Raw genomic sequence first — 15,348 nt, forward strand, 5'->3', positions numbered from 1 at the left:
AAGCTCCACCTGCAGCTCTCTGGTTCCTCTTACCCTGCTCCTTTCATCCTGCTGAACCAAGAGGTGGCAGCAATATTCCCTGCTAAGGCATTTCACGTGTTTTACATGAATATAATATTTCATTGCCATAATGAGCCATTTTATTTCTAGCCTGAACTGGAACAAGCCCAATTTTTCATCACAGCATTGATGTATCTGAAAATTCTGCTGCTAAATTTCTGGTGTAGCCCAAAAAGTTTGGGTTTCCCTTGGCTGCACAGGGTGCTGGGCAAAGCAGGATTCAGTGAATTATTGTGTGTTTAAGCTGTTGTTCTGCCCATCACAGCAGATATTTTCAGAGAATAAAATTAAGTGCAAAACAGATATTAAAAAAAAAAATAATCAACTTTAGGTCCCTTGCTAAACCTGTTCCTCCAAGGGATCCAGGCTGAAGTCAAAGCTTTGCCTTTATCCCTAAATTTTGCTAAGCACAACGTGCAGAGCTGCAGCAGGGGTAATATTCCAATTTATGGCAAATCTTTTTTTTTCAGGATGAGCTTCCAAGTTCTTCATTCCAACAGAGCCTGGGCTTTTTCTCCATTTGGGATAAATAAGTCCTTTTATGAATTTGGAGTTCTATCACCTTTTAATTCCGTGCTCCCTCATCTGGACACTGAATTAAATGCTGAGAACATGAGGTTCTGATCTGCTCCTCTATTGCTCATCATGATTATAGGCAGGGATGGCAGAGCTGCCATTAGTTATTATTCTCCACAATTAGAATATTCTGTTTTCTGCTTGTAACTCTGTCAGCCTGAGCTGCTCAGGCTGAATTTTCCCATTTTTTGCTCTCAAGTGAAGTCCAATTCTCACTTGAAATACAGTGAAAATAAAAGTCCCCAAAATTTTTTGGGGCCGCAGAAAATATTAATGCTTTCCTAATTAAAATATGAATCGAGAAATTAATTAATTTCTTAATTAAAATATTAATTTTATACTTAAAATATTGATTAATACTTAATATTAATTTTCTAATTAAAATATTAATTATTTGGGGGCCACTGAATATTAATGCTTTCCTATTTCCTCCTAATTTTTCCTTCCTGTCTCGTAGGTAGTTTTAGATCTAGGACAGAACTTTCAGCAGTTTATTTAGAGTTTGGGGGTTTTTAAGTCATCTCTGTAGGGATGTTGTAAAAGCCTGGAATAAACTAATGATCCTGGTCTTTTTTTAATGCAGAGTTTGAGATTAGTGAAAAATTCATTGTAAAAATGCATTGAAAGATGCATTGTAGCAGGACCATGTGGGGTAAAAATATAGGTGATTGGTGTTAGAAAAAAATGTAGGTGATTGGTGTTAGAAAAATATAGGTGATTGGTGTTAGAAAAATATAGGTTATTGGTGTTAGAAAAAAAATACAGGTGATTTGTGTTAGGAAAAAAATACAGGTGATTTGTGTTAGGAAAAATATAGGTGATTTGTGTTAGAAAAAATATAGGTTATTGGTGTTAGAAAAATATAGGTGATTATCAGCAGCATTGTGTGGCAAAAGGTACCAGGCTGAAAAATATTCCTAAGGGATTGTAACCAGGAATTAGGGTGGCTTCTGATGGAATGGTGCTGAGTTTTACATCTCTTGTGTCTCACCCTTCATCGAGACTGATAACAGAATAAAATCTTTTCAAACCCCTCTCAGTTAGCCCATCTCTGTGCCAGCTGGGAAAAGCAGCAAATGGAGTTTTTACACGTTGCAGGCAGTGCTGTAAGAAAGATGAGGAGTCATCATTTTGAGGATTTTTCCACAGATTGTGTGTTGTGCTCCTGGATGGTGAGAACATCCCATCCCAGAGTCATCGTTTCAGCAGGTACAAAAGGAGAGGTCTCCCAGAGACTCTGCAGGAAGCAGCACAGCTCACTTAAATATGCAGAGCTAAAGCCAGGAATATTTGTTCTTCTCAGCTCAGCTCCCAAGTACTCTGCCTAAATATTTCAAGAAATCAGGTTGGACGAGTGGTTCCTCCTTCATTGATCTGTTATTTCTGGATCAGTTTCTCCACTTGGACAGGAGGCATGGAAATGTACTGCAGGGAGCTGAGGAGTTTCCTGCCATCCCCTGCCATGGAATTCCCAGTGCTGTGTTGCAGCCTGTGGTAATTGGATTATAAAGCACAGGGAGAGGCAATAAAATCAGCATCCCTCATCAAGGCATCCCTGTAAAGTCCCAAGGGGAAGCAGCAAATGGGAATGAAGTTGAGCTGTGTCTGCCCATTTAAAAAATTATTTATTTATTCTTTTAACCTCTTAACAAGAGCAGCAAATTCTTCTTAGCACTGGAATTAAAAGCTCTGTGTGTGACACCCTTTGCCCTACTCCTTGAGCCTAAAAACAAAATAAAACATGTAGTTTTACTAGTTTAGCTGAAGAAAAAAAAAATCTGCATGAGATCCTGTATTTTACAGAAGCTGGAGTTTCACTATAGCTTGCAGATTGTCTTTTTGCTCACTTTGTTTTCTCCAAAGAACTATTCCATGATAATCGTAATTTACCAAAAATACATTTAAAGCAACCTTTTCATGAGTGTGCACTGATAAAACTGCAAATATTTAAATGCATCTGGGAAATTAACCCCGACCAGGAGCTCTCTGGGCTGTTTGCCTGTTCTGAGACAGGAAAACCTTTCAGTTCTTGCTCTGTAGAGGTTGGATCTTCAGCCATGGGATGTCCTGGCATTCCCAGCACACTTCCAGAGCCCCTTCTCCCTGCAGCTTGGCTGTTCCCAGGCCCAGGGGATGGCTGCAGCCCTGGTGGGTCTGTCCCACTGTTGATGGGGTTTCCAGCATGCCCTGGTGCCTTTCCCTGCTCGGGGAAAGCAGCAGCAGCTTCCCATAAAGTTTGTAATTGGCTTTTAGAGAGCGTTTCCCATCATCCCAACAGTTGCAGGCTGAAGAGTTGCACAGAAACTCGGCATCAGCACTTATGGCAGGAGATTGATTAGCATTCATAAGGGAAGCAGAGGAGCTGAAAATAAGGAATAAAACAAGTGCTTAATCCTTTGGCCCAGATGGTTTTTGGCAGGGCAGATAAAAACGTGGCTCTTCCCTAAAAACAGAACCCTCCCCATCTCCATTCCAGCCAGGAAATCTGACACAATTCCAGCCACAAATCCATTCTGGCTTTTTGGAGTGTGACTTGATGTTTTGGACCTTCTCAGCAGCCTGGGAGCTGCTGGAGGGCTCAGTGTCCATGGATATCCCTGTCACTGCCCATGGATCCTTCATTCTGAGCTCCTCATGTTCCAGAGGGCTCAGTATCCATGGATATATCCCTGTGCCTGCCCATGGATCCTTCATTCTGAGCTCCCCATCCTCCAGAGGGCTCAGTGTCCATGGATATCCCTGTGACTTCCCATGGATCCTTCATTCCAAGTTCTCCATCCTCCAGAGGGATTGGTGTCCATGGATATCCCTGTGGCTGCCCATGGATCCTTCATTCCAAGCTCTCCATCCTCCAGAGGTGTGGCTGTCCATGGATATCCCTGTGCCTGCCCATGGATCCTTCATTCTGAGCTCCCCATCCTCCAGAGGGCTCAGTGTCCATGGATATCCCTGTGACTTCCCATGGATCCTTCATTCCAAGCTCTCCATCTTCCAGAGGGTTTGGTGTCCATGGATATCCCTGTGCCTGCCCATGGATCCTTCATTCCAAGCTCCTCATGTTCCAGAGGGATCCCTGTGCTCACACAGGGCTGTTCTTGAGGCCATTTGGGATTTGTTCCTCTCAATCCTGTGCTCCAGTGGAAGCCACATTTGGAGCTGGCTGGAGCTGTTGAACCCCTGGAGCACAGCCTGCCTGCCCCAGGAGCTGGGATTGTCCCCTGTTCCCTGTGCAAAACCCTCTGGAAGGCCTTGGCTTCCTGCAGGTCTCCCAGTGCCAGGGAAAGAGGCATTTCACAGCTCGTTAAATATAGAGGGTACCTACAAATGTAGCCCAGTTACCTCTCACTGGAGGTGCTTCCAACCAAGAGGAAGTGACAACCGAGTCTTCACACTCTTTAATTATAGCAGCCTTTACATAACAGTGTCAGATAAATGTGTTTTAGGATAGGTGGCACCTCGCTTCCTCCAGAACTGTCAAATTAGACCAGACTAATTTATTACTTGAAATTCCAAGGATTAAAGCACTCCGTCCACCCAGTCTGTTTGAATAAAACCCTGAAATTCACCGAACCCTCTGTGCCACAACATATCCCAAACACCAAAACAGTTTGAAACAGAAATAAATCCCTATTCCTCTGCTGGCTTCAAGGACTTCCAAGTGCCACGAGTCCCATTCTGCTGGAAAACAGGGCTAGAGGGGATCTCGGGAGGTTCTCCTGGCTGTGCCTCCTCCCAGAGCAGAAGCTGCTGTCACTGCACCAGGTTCTTATCTAATCTCTATTATAAAACACAGGAGGAGGGAGAGAGGCAGGGAAATTGCTTTAGAGGGAGAAGGGGCAAGGAGTGGGGCTGTGCCAAGTAATTTAGGAGAGTGAGGAACTGGCCTCCTTCCCACAGATGGAGGCAAGGTGGATTGCTGGAGATTGCTGATGGTCCTTTCCCTTTCCATCACTGAAATCCATCCCTGGGCTCTTCTGCTGATGGCAACAAGAGCAGCTTTCCATAGGGGAGAGCAATTTTCCTCAGGTGGGGCAAGATGAAACGCAGAGTTTGTGTTTGATGGGGAGGATGCTGATTGGTTTTGGATGGTGCTTTTCCTTTCCATCACTGAAATCCATGCCCAGGTTCTTCTGCTGATGACAACAACAGCAGCTTTCCGTAGGGGAGAGCAATTTTCCTTTAGCAGGGCCTGGAATCCAGGGGGGGGCGAGATGAAACCCAGAGTTTGTGTTTGATGGGGAGGATGTTGATTGGTTTTGGATGGTGCTTTCCCTTTCCATCACTGAAATCCATCCCTGGGCTCTTCTGCTGATGGCAACAAGAGCAGCTTTCCATAGGGGAGAGCAATTTTCCTCAGCAGGGCCTGGAATCCAGGGGGGGCAAGGTGAAACCCAGAGTTTGTGTTTGATGGGGAGGATGCTGATTGGTTTTGGATGGTGCTTTCCCTTTCCATCACTGAAATCCATCCCTGGGCTCTTCTGCTGATGGCAACAAGAGCAGCTTTCCATAGGGGAGAGCAATTTTCCTTTAGCAGGGCCTGGAATCCAGGTGAGGCAAGGTGAAACCCAGAGTTTGTGTTTGATGGGGAGGATGCTGATTGGTTTTGGATGGTGCTTTTCCTTTCCATCACTGAAATCCATGCCCAGGTTCTTCTGCTGATGGCAACAAGAGCAGCTTTCCGTAGGGGAGAGCAATTTTCCTTTAGCAGGGCCTGGAATCCAGGTGGGGCGAGATGAAACCCAGAGTTTGTGTTTGATGGGGAGGATGCTGATTGGTTTTGGATGGTCCTTTTTCTTTCTATCACTGAAATCCATCCCTGGGCTCTTCTACTGATGGCAACAAGAGCAGCTTTCCGTAGGGGAGAGCAATTTTCCTTTAGCAGGGCCTGGAATCCAGGCAGGGCGAGATGAAACCCAGAGTTTGTGTTTGATCCCCTTTTCCTTTCCATCACTGAAATCCATGCCCAGGTTCTTCTGCTGATGGCAACAAGAGCAGCTTTCCGTAGGGGAGAGCAGTTTTCCTCAGGTGGGGCAAGATGAAACGCAGAGTTTGTGTTTGATGGGGAGGATGCTGATGGGGACTGTGGGTTTTGGAGCCCTCTGTGTGCTGGAAGGAGCAGATCCATATCCAAGGCTGCTCTTAATGCAACCACTAATGCTGTTTGCTAATGTGCCCTTGCCTTCTGGGGGGTTTGCCTCATTATCCCTGAGTAATGCCAGGAATCCAGGAGCAGGGAGAGGCCGTCAAGAACGTGGCTGTGCTGGGGTTTTGCTGCTTCAGGTTCAACGTTGCTGTGGCTGCCCGGAGCAGCAGGAAGGGAGGCAGTGCTGCTGCTGCTGCCCTGGGTGAGACCCCAGGTGGAAGGAAGGGCGTTTGCTGGAGTGGGGAGCAGCAGAAGTTGCTGACTCCCATCCCGCTTGGCGCAGTGCGGTGCCGAGGCGTTCCCTCGCCTCGGCAATCTGGATCCTGCACATTTATTTATTCCAGCAGCTCTTCAGTGTGTTTATGCAAATAGTTCATTGCTCCAGCTCCTGAAAGAACCACACAAGTGCTGTCATTTGATTGAGGAATCATTAGATCGGGGCTGGAAATAAAATTTTCTCTGGTTCTGTATTCACGCCCTCGGAAAAAAACCACCCCAGTGCTCCCACATTTGGGTAGCTCAGGACTGACTAAATAATGGTATTTTGGGATGGATGGATGCACGTCTCAGAGAGATTTCCTTTGTACTCTAATTAAAAATAAAGAGGATGTGAATAATCTCTAATGGCAGCAGAGTATTTGGAGGAAGCCAAGTATTTTTGGAGGATTGTGGATACTCAAAGTATTCTGACTTTCGAGCTTTTCTCTTTCTCCCACCTCCAAGCTGAAGATATTTTAGTCTGGGTTATATTCTCAGTGATTTGTTGGGCATTAAAAGTTTTGGATGACTCGTGGTCTTTGTTTACATCTCTTTCAAAATCTCCTGTACCCTTGGAAACGTGGAGTTGTGGGCTCCAATTAACATCATCAGCGAATCCTATTAAAAAAAAGGAATAATGCAGCAACTGAAGCCATTCAAAAAATGACATTTTTTAAAGATTAGACTTTACCAAGGCTCATTTCTGCTCCTTAGCCATTGCATGTTTTCAGCAGGTCATTTCTGTAGTGCTGAACAGTGGAATTCCCTGCAGGATAATATCAGCTCCATTCAGCCCCCCGTTCCCTCAGCACATTTATTATATTTATATTACTTCCCAGTCAACTTGAAAGAGCTGGGTGTCTTCCTCCCTCACCTCGGTGTGTGTTTCTTGGATAAATTACCTCATAACATTCAAAACAGTCTTTGATTTAGAATTCCTCTCTATTACAGGGAATTTTATTTTTATAGCATCTTTTAGAAGCCTTTGGAGTTGAGTCATTAAATATGTATTTTTAATAACTTCTGTGTCTTAAAAAGGATAGTGTGAAATGTAAGGACTGGAAATCAAATGTGATTCCCCTGATTTCTGAATTGTTTTATTACAAATCTGTGTGAAGTTCACTTCTTGACCAAATTATTCTTATAGTTCATCCTTTCACTCTGGAACAGCACAAATCTTCAAGAAATCTGTAGAACAGGCTACAAAAATTAACTCCTGAATTGGGAGTTTTATAAACATTTTAAAGACCATTTTAGAAACTGAGATCCTCCTCCATCAGAATTAGTAAATTGGGAATAAGATTTAGCATAACTTTGGGGGATCTTCCATTGAATTTGTAAGAAACTGTGAATATGGGAACATTCACAAGAATAACACCTTTGGCTTTGCTTCGGGTGCCTGTTGGACACTTCCCATGGGATTAGTGTTAATTTTGCAGAATTGATGGAAGCTTTTGGGAGGAAAAGTGGATGAAGCAAATGGAAAACACAAATAGGAAGCGTTTGTGAAACTGCAGTGGTGGATCAGATTGCACTGAAGATGAGATTTTAAGTAATTGTTTTAATAAGAGTAGGAAGTAAATTGTAAATTAGTTCTGTCATTAGTGTTTAATTATTTATTGACTTTTTAATCACGTAGTGTTACACCAGAAGTTTAATTTGTAGAGCTCCAGGAGGAACCTGTTTAGAGATTTTGTTTCTTAATTTAGTTGTAAATCAGGTTCACACTTCTGTTCTTCTAATTCTTGGTGGTTAGGATTTGGCTTTCTTGTTTCCAGACATTGTGTGTGTGTGTTTTCTGTCAATTCTTAGTGTTTAGTCTTAGTGGCTTCGGGGTTTCCAAATATTGTTGGAGGGTGGAGGGATGGTTTTTTTGGAAACCACCTGCTGTTCTCTGGAGTCTTGAAGAAGAAAGGCTGTATTTAACTTCTGGATTTATTATTTTATTATTTTATTAAATCGTGTGTTTTATTGTAACTAAATCACGGGATTGGGCTGGAAGGGACCTCTGGAGACCATCCAGGGTGACCTGGAGCAGGTGGCACAGGGATGTTACCAGGTGTTGGGAATGACCCGGAGACTCCAGCCCTTCCTGGGCAGCAGTTCCAGTGCCCTGCCCCCCTCATGGAAAGATGATTTTCCCCATGTTGAGCTGGAACTTGTGTTTTATCTTATGGCCATTGCTCCTCCACCTGTCACTGACACCACTGAACGGAGCCTGGCGCCAGCGTATTTTGGAGATATTTGTATACATTAATGAGATCCTACGTCAGTCGTTTCTAGACTATACGGTATTATTTTATTGTAAACCAGATTTATTACAAATAAGCAAGTGTCCGCCGCCGTGTCGGCCGCCCGCGGGGCACAGCGGCCGCCGCCATCAGCCCGTGAGGCGCCGTGAGGGGCCGTGAGGCGGCGCCAGCGCGCAGCGCTGCTCGCGGCCGGCGCGTCCCAGCCAATGGCGTGGCGGCACCGGTGCGTTCCAGCCAATGGCGCGGCGGCGGCGGCGGGGCTCAGCCAATGCGGGGCGGCGGCGCGGCGGGCGGGAAGCAGCGGGGCAGGCGGGGGGGCTCCGGCGGGAGGCGGCGCCGCCGCAGCGCTCAGGGAGCTCGGCCCCGCCGCCTCACCGCGCTCCGCCGCCGCGCTCCCCGGCCCTCCGGCCCCGCACCGGCTCTCCATGTACGACAACTTGTACCTGCATGGGTTTGAAGACTCGGAGGCGGTGAGTGCCGCGGGGCGGGGAGCCCGCACGGGCGGGCTGGGTGTCCGTGTGCGGGCGCGGTGCCGGGGGGTGACCCTGCGCTGCCCCGGAGATGCCGGCACGGGCTGCCGTGGTTCCCTGGGGAATTCTCCCTCCCGGCGCCCCTCACCAAACGGGTCTGTGGCTGCACGGAGCCCCCGGTGCCGCGGGCGGACGCCGCCGTTCGGGAGCGTTCCCCGGCGGTGCCCGAGTGGGGTTTTTGGGGGTTTTTGGGCATTGCCGGGATTGCCGCGGCCATGGACACGCTGCTCCATATTAAACAGGGATCCGTTACATAAGGCGGTGTGGACAGCTCGTAAAATACATAGATAACAACATAATATAGAGTGTACGTCAATGCAGACGTATGTATGGTATGATGTGGTGTCCTCAGGAGAATGGATGGGTCCTGGAGGGCTTCGGATGAGGAATTTTTTCCTGCCTGTGTCAGTGTTGATCTGGAAGTGCGATCCCTCTTAAGTGTTACCTCGCTTGTTTTAGCATCCCTTTATTGCAGGCAGAGAGGAACAACAACCGGGCGAAATTGTCATTAATGCAGTGCACCATGTTGAGAGGAAATACTGTGTATTGCAATCCTTCCGAACTGGGTATTGCAATTATTTTAAAACTCTGCTGCTTAGAAGCCTGGACTGGTTTGGGTTGGGAGAGTTTAAAGCTCATCTCGTGGGCAGGGAGAGCTTCCACCATCCCAGGCTGCTCCAAGCCCTGTCCAGCCTGGCCTTGGGATGAGGAAAGCTTTGGGTCAGTTTAGAAATCTAAACCCTTTTGGTGTGTGTGTGTTAACTCTTCCTTGGGTTCCCTGTCCTGCTGTTGCTCACAAGCTGCCAGGCTTGTGCAGATGAGTGTGTTGGTTCCTTTAGGGATGTGATTTGGGATCCAGCTGGATGTTTCTGTAACCCAGGCAGATTGTGAGTCCTGGGGAGCTGTTCTGCATCCCGAGTCTGCCTTGTGCTGGTTTAATGTCTCTCAGCAAAGTCTGACTATGCTCTTAAGAAGATAACTTAGAAGTGCAGAATTAGGGCTGAGAAAACTGAGCTGCTGGGTAGTGGTTGGTGTAGAAGAAATGTGACATTTATGAAAGTTCATTAGAGAATGCAGGTAAATGTGTGCTGGATTTAAAGGTGCTTCTGAGATGCTCAACTCTGTGCATTCCCAGAATCCCAGGGGATTGGAAGGGACCTCTGGAGATCATATCCCATTCCAACCCCCTCCCAAGGCAGGGTCACCTGGAGCTGGTGACACAGGAACACATCCAGGGGGTCTGGAATGTCTGTGGAGACCCCACGGCCTCCCTGGACAGAGTTCCAGTGCTTGGCCACCCTCCATGGAGAGAAGTTCTTTCTCATGGTCAGGTGGAATTTCTTGTGGTTTAGTTCATATTTCAGTAAACCCCGGTGATCTCTTCCAAAAACGTTATTTGGGAAAAGCAGCTTTGATGGCACCTGTTGCACAAACATCTGGGTTAGGGTTTGTGCTGGAAGAACTGTGTTTATGGATGAGAAGAACTTGGTTTTTAGATGTCCACTTGGAAGCAGTGGAATGAGGAAGTCATTTCCAGATTCCCTAATACTCTGTTAAGCAGTTTATGATAATGCAGTTTTACAGCTGGTTCAATTTTACAGCCTCTCTGCAATTGAGAATGCTTTTAATAGACCTAATTTCCAGAGTCACAGGAATATGTGAGAACCTCCCTTTTCTCAATAAAAACACCCCAAACCTTTAAAGCATTGTGGATCTCCCAGTTGTATGGAAAAACTGGAGGCCATAAACCCCAAAGGCTCAGGCACCAAGCAGTTAAAATTCCCTGAGTGTCTGTTTGCTTTGTGCTCCTGAACATTAAAACATTAAACCTTATTATTTTAGCTCCTGACTCAGGGCCTGGGAATGCCTGCTGAGACAATGGCCTGGCAAACAGGTACTGGGGATGGCTCACATGAGAGAGAGGAGAGGAGGCCAGAGAGGAGCCAGGGAGAGGATGGAGACGCTGGGAAAGGAATGGTGGTGCTGGAATTGTGGTGCACAGCGAGTAACTGTGAGCAGCGAGATGCCAGCAGGGCTCTGCCTTGCTCTGGGTCAGGACCTGAGGGCTCATCCTGCAGCTGGAGAGCTGGAGCAGCCCCGGCTGGGATTCCCTGGAGCACTGCAGGGAGGGCTCTGCTGATCACAGCCCGGAATAAAGCACAGCCATGAGTCACTGGCACGGGAACGGCTGCCTGGAGTGGGCATTGCCCTGAACCCACCCAGCCCTGTGTGCAGAGCTCAGCCTGGAGTGGGCACTGCCCTCCTGAACCCACCCAGCCCTGTGTGCAGAGCTCAGCCTGGAGTGGGCATTGCCCTCCAAACCCACCCAGCCCTGCGTGCAGAGCTCAGCCTGGAGTGGGCATTGCCCTCCAAACCCACCCAGCCCTGTGTGCAGAGCTCAGCCTGGAGTGGGCATTGCCCTCCTGAGCCCACCCAGCCCTGCGTGCAGAGCTCAGCCTGGAGTGGGCATTGCCCTCCTGAACCCACCCAGCCCTGTGTGCAGAGCTCAGCCTGGAGTGGGCATTGCCCTCCAAACCCACCCACCCTGTGTGCAGAGCTCAGCCTGGAGTGGGCATTGCCCTCCTAAACCCACCCAGCCCTGTGTGCAGAGCTCAGCCTGGAGTGGGCATTGCCCTCCTAAACCCGCTCAGCCTGGAGTGGGCATTGCCCTGAACCCACCCAGCCCTGTGTGCAGAGCTCAGCCTGGAGTGGGCATTGCCCTGAACCCACCCAGCCCTGTGTGCAGAGCTCAGCCTGGAGTGGGCATTGCCCTGAACCCACCCAGCCCTGTGTGCAGAGCTCAGCCTGGAGTGGGCATTGCCCTCCTGAACCCACCCAGCCCTGTGTGCAGAGCTCAGCCTGGAGTGGGCATTGCCCTCCTGAACCCACCCAGCCCTGTGTGCAGAGCTCAGCCTGGAGTGGGCATTGCCCTCCTGAGCCCACCCAGCCCTGTGTGCAGAGCTCAGCCTGGAGTGGGCATTGCCCTCCTGAGCCCACCCAGCCCTGCGTGCAGAGCTCAGCCTGGAGTGGGCATTGCCCTGAACCCACCCAGCCCTGTGTGCAGAGCTCAGCCTGGAGTGGGCATTGCCCTCCAAACCCACCCAGCCCTGTGTGCAGAGCTCAGCCTGGAGTGGGCATTGCCCTGAGCCCACCCAGCCCTGTGTGCAGAGCTCAGCCTGGAGTGGGCATTGCCCTCCTGAACCCACCAGCCCTGCGTGCAGAGCTCAGCCTGGAGTGGGCATTGCCCTCCAAACCCACCCTGCCCTGTGTGCAGAGCTCAGCCTGGAGTGGGCATTGCCCTGAACCCACCCAGCCCTGTGTGCAGAGCTCAGCCTGGAGTGGGCATTGCCCTCCAAACCCACCCTGCCCTGTGTGCAGAGCTCAGCCTGGAGTGGGCATTGCCCTCCTGAACCCACCCAGCCCTGTGTGCAGAGCTCAGCCTGGAGTGGGCATTGCCCTGAACCCACCCAGCCCTGTGTGCAGAGCTCAGCCTGGAGTGGGCATTTGTCCTGAACCCACCCAGCCCTGGCTCTGCATTAAGGGCACGAATGATGGGCAGTGAGTGCCACTCATCCCCTCTAAACATGCTCACTTCTGCAAAGGTGCTGTAAAATTTGTACCTAACCTCTCCTGATTCACTGCTCAGCAACAAACATTTCTTAACAGTGAACAGATATTTCTGTGATTTTTGTAACAGCATCTCTTATCATAATGTGTTTGTGTGTGTGCATAGATATAAAACAAGCAAAAATACCATTTTTATTGATGGATATATAAAGAAATGAGCGTGTGCATGGTATTACAGTCCATTACCAGCTGTGATGATTAACGTGAAGTAGATGATGCAGTAGCTGGTGTGAGGCTTTTTGGAGGAGGAAAATTACACTGCTGAAGCTGAGGAAAACTCCAGTGACTGTAGATAGACAAAAAGTCATTTCCAGGTTTAGGAAAAGAGGTGCAGGGATATGGAAGTGAACAGTTCTGCAGGGACAGGTGTCCTTGGCAGGGGCACAGGAAGATGGAGAGGGCATCACCCCAGGGGGAAACATCTTCCCACTGAAGGTTTTTCCTTGCTTGTTGTCCTGCCTTGTGATTTTTTGATTTTTAGGTCTTTTTAAAAATTCTTTGGGTAGTTCTAAACAGCGTCACCCTTTTGGGAATTACAGCTTGCAGGGAAGCATTTCACATTCTTGATCACAAGAGGATATAAATGCCCGTTTGCACAGGGGCTTAAGGCAGGGAGATCCCCTGGGCAAGCAAATAATAAATGAATTTTGTTTTACCTCTCACAGCTGGGAACTCACTGTCGTGTGTCTGTGGTGGGGAGAGACTGGGATGCTGCTCCATAGCCAGTCCAGGGTTTCTCTTGGATTTTGGGAAAGACTCCACCTTTTTCAGAAACAAACTTCAGTGAAACCTTCCCATAAGAAATCGCTTTTTCCTTCTGCAAAATTACCTTTCCATTAAGGCAGCATTTCATGAAAAAATTCTCTGCAGGAGTTAGCAACAAGTCCCCAGGAACAAAGCCTGCCTGGGCTCAGTGTTTGCACCTGCAGAACTGTCAGAACGGCCCCTTTTGGGTCGTTTGCTTCTGTTTATCCCTTGAACAACACCTGGGATGTGAAACACCTTTCCTCGGTCTGGGGGTGTCAGGGGCAGGCTTGGCAGCACGTGAGGCTTTGTCTGGGCTGCTTCACTGCTTGTCTGGGCTGCTTCAGTGCGTTATTGGGGATACTGCACTGCCTTATTGGGGACACTTCACTGCTTTATTGGGGATATTTCACTGTGTTATTGGGGATACTGCACTGCGTTATTGGGGATACTGCACTGCGTTATTGGGGATACTTCACTGCCCTATTGGGGATACTTCACTGCCTTATGGGGCTGCTTCACTGCCCTATTGGGGATACTTCACTGCCCTATTGGGGATACTGCACTGCGTTATTGGGGACACTTCACTGCCTTATGGGGCTGCTTCACTGCTTTATTGGGGATACTGCACTGCGTTATTGAGGATACTTCACTGCCTTATTGGGGATACTTCACTGCCTTATCTGGGCTGCTTCACTGCTTTACTGGGGATACTTCACTGCTTTATTGGGGATATTTCACTGCATTATTGGGGATACTTCACTGCTTATCTGGGCTGCTTCACTGCCTTGTGGGGTGCCTGGGAGGAGCTGCGGGCATGGGGACAGTACTGTGGGGTCAGTGAGGAGCTGCTGTGGGGTCAGTGAGGGAACGGTGTGCGGTCAATGAGGGACTGGTGTGGGGTCAATGAGGGACTGGTGTGGGGTCAGTGAAGGAAGGGTGTGGGGTCAGTGAGGGAATGGTGTGGGGTCAGTGAAGGAAGGGTGTGGGGTCAGTGAGGGAACGGTGTGGGGTCAGTGAGGGAACGGTATAGGGTCAGCCAGGGCCAGTGTGGGGTCAGTGAAGGGTAGGGCAGCGCTGGGAGGGGCCGGGAATGGAGGGAGGGCGCGGTGCCAACGCTGTTCACAGCCGGTGCCAGCCCCGGGCACTGGTGCCAGCCCCAGGAGCCGGTCGGTGCCAGCCCCAGGAGCCGGTCGGTGCCAGCCCCAGGAGCCGGTCGGTGACAGCCCCGTGCCTTTTCCCGGGTCATCCCGCGCTCCCCAAGCGAGGCAGCTCTGCCCCCTCCTGTCCCAGCCATTTACAAAAGCATTTCTCTCATGTCTTCCTCTTCCATCGGGGATTTTGTTGGGGAGGTTCCTACTGATTGGGTTTCCACGTGGTGCCTCTGACCGTACAGATGGAAAGGTGGCTTTGCTTGCCCCGTGTATCCCTGTTGTAGTAGATGTTTTCAGTAACTGCTCTGACTTGCTTGCTCCTTCCCCAGCACATCCTCCTCTCCTGAGCCAGAGGAGCTCCTTCTCTCCTCGACCTCTTTTAAGTGCATCTACCCCTGCCTGGCTTCCCTTGGCCATTGCCATCCCTGCATCCACAGCTCCTGCTGGTACCAGACAGGCTCTCGGGAAGCAGCGGGGCTGTGGATGCCCCACTTTGCTGTGGGGCTGTGAGCCAGGCTGATGCCCTTCTGTGCAAGCTCAGACTCTCACCAAGGGTTAGACAAACCCCTGGGGTGGGATTCGTGCCCACAAAAGTGCTTGACATTCTGAAAGGCGTCTTTCCTCTTTCCTCTGCTGTTTGTAGGGACTGAGCACCAGTGAGATGAACCCAGGTAATTACTGGTCCCAGTTTGCCCTGAGCAGGACTGTGAGTGGTGCTGCAGTATAACAGGGTTTGTCTCCAGTTACTCCATACAACTCTTGAGAGCATTGCTGAGAATTTTTAAGAAAAAGGTGATGGGAATGGTGGGGAAGCACATTCTGCTCACTGTGTGAATGGTCAGCACAGTGTTGTGAGGACACAAAAGTGCTCCCCTGCTTTTTCAGTGCCATTGCTCCCCAGACTGCATTCCTTCTGCTGCCAGTGCACACTTTTCTCATGGCACCTGAGACAGGCACATCTCTGTGTGCTGCTCAAGCAGGAAAAGTGATTATAGAAAAACAAA

The 15,348-nt window shown here is 49.2% G+C and overlaps 1 protein-coding gene across 5 annotated transcripts in view; it reads left to right on the forward strand.

Moving 5' to 3' along the window:
* Positions 1-15,348, forward strand: part of CACNB4 (calcium voltage-gated channel auxiliary subunit beta 4) — a 91,711-nt gene that overhangs the window by 26,992 nt on the left and 49,371 nt on the right. For 4 of the 5 annotated variants that reach the window (XR_012581862.1, XM_074547782.1, XM_074547784.1 and 1 more), the window contains exon 1: positions 8,481-8,759. The exons of the other annotated variant lie outside the window; for it this stretch is intronic. Coding sequence is in view for 3 of the 4 variants with exons in the window: in XM_074547782.1 (XP_074403883.1) it covers positions 8,496-8,759 (264 nt within the window). In the remaining variant the exon portion in view is untranslated. Of the gene's footprint in view, positions 1-8,480; positions 8,760-15,348 lie in introns of those variants that run through there. 5 annotated transcript variants of the gene reach the window in all.

Source organism: Zonotrichia albicollis, chromosome 10, assembly GCF_047830755.1.
Source record: "Zonotrichia albicollis isolate bZonAlb1 chromosome 10, bZonAlb1.hap1, whole genome shotgun sequence".
NCBI lineage: Eukaryota > Metazoa > Chordata > Aves > Passeriformes > Passerellidae > Zonotrichia > Zonotrichia albicollis.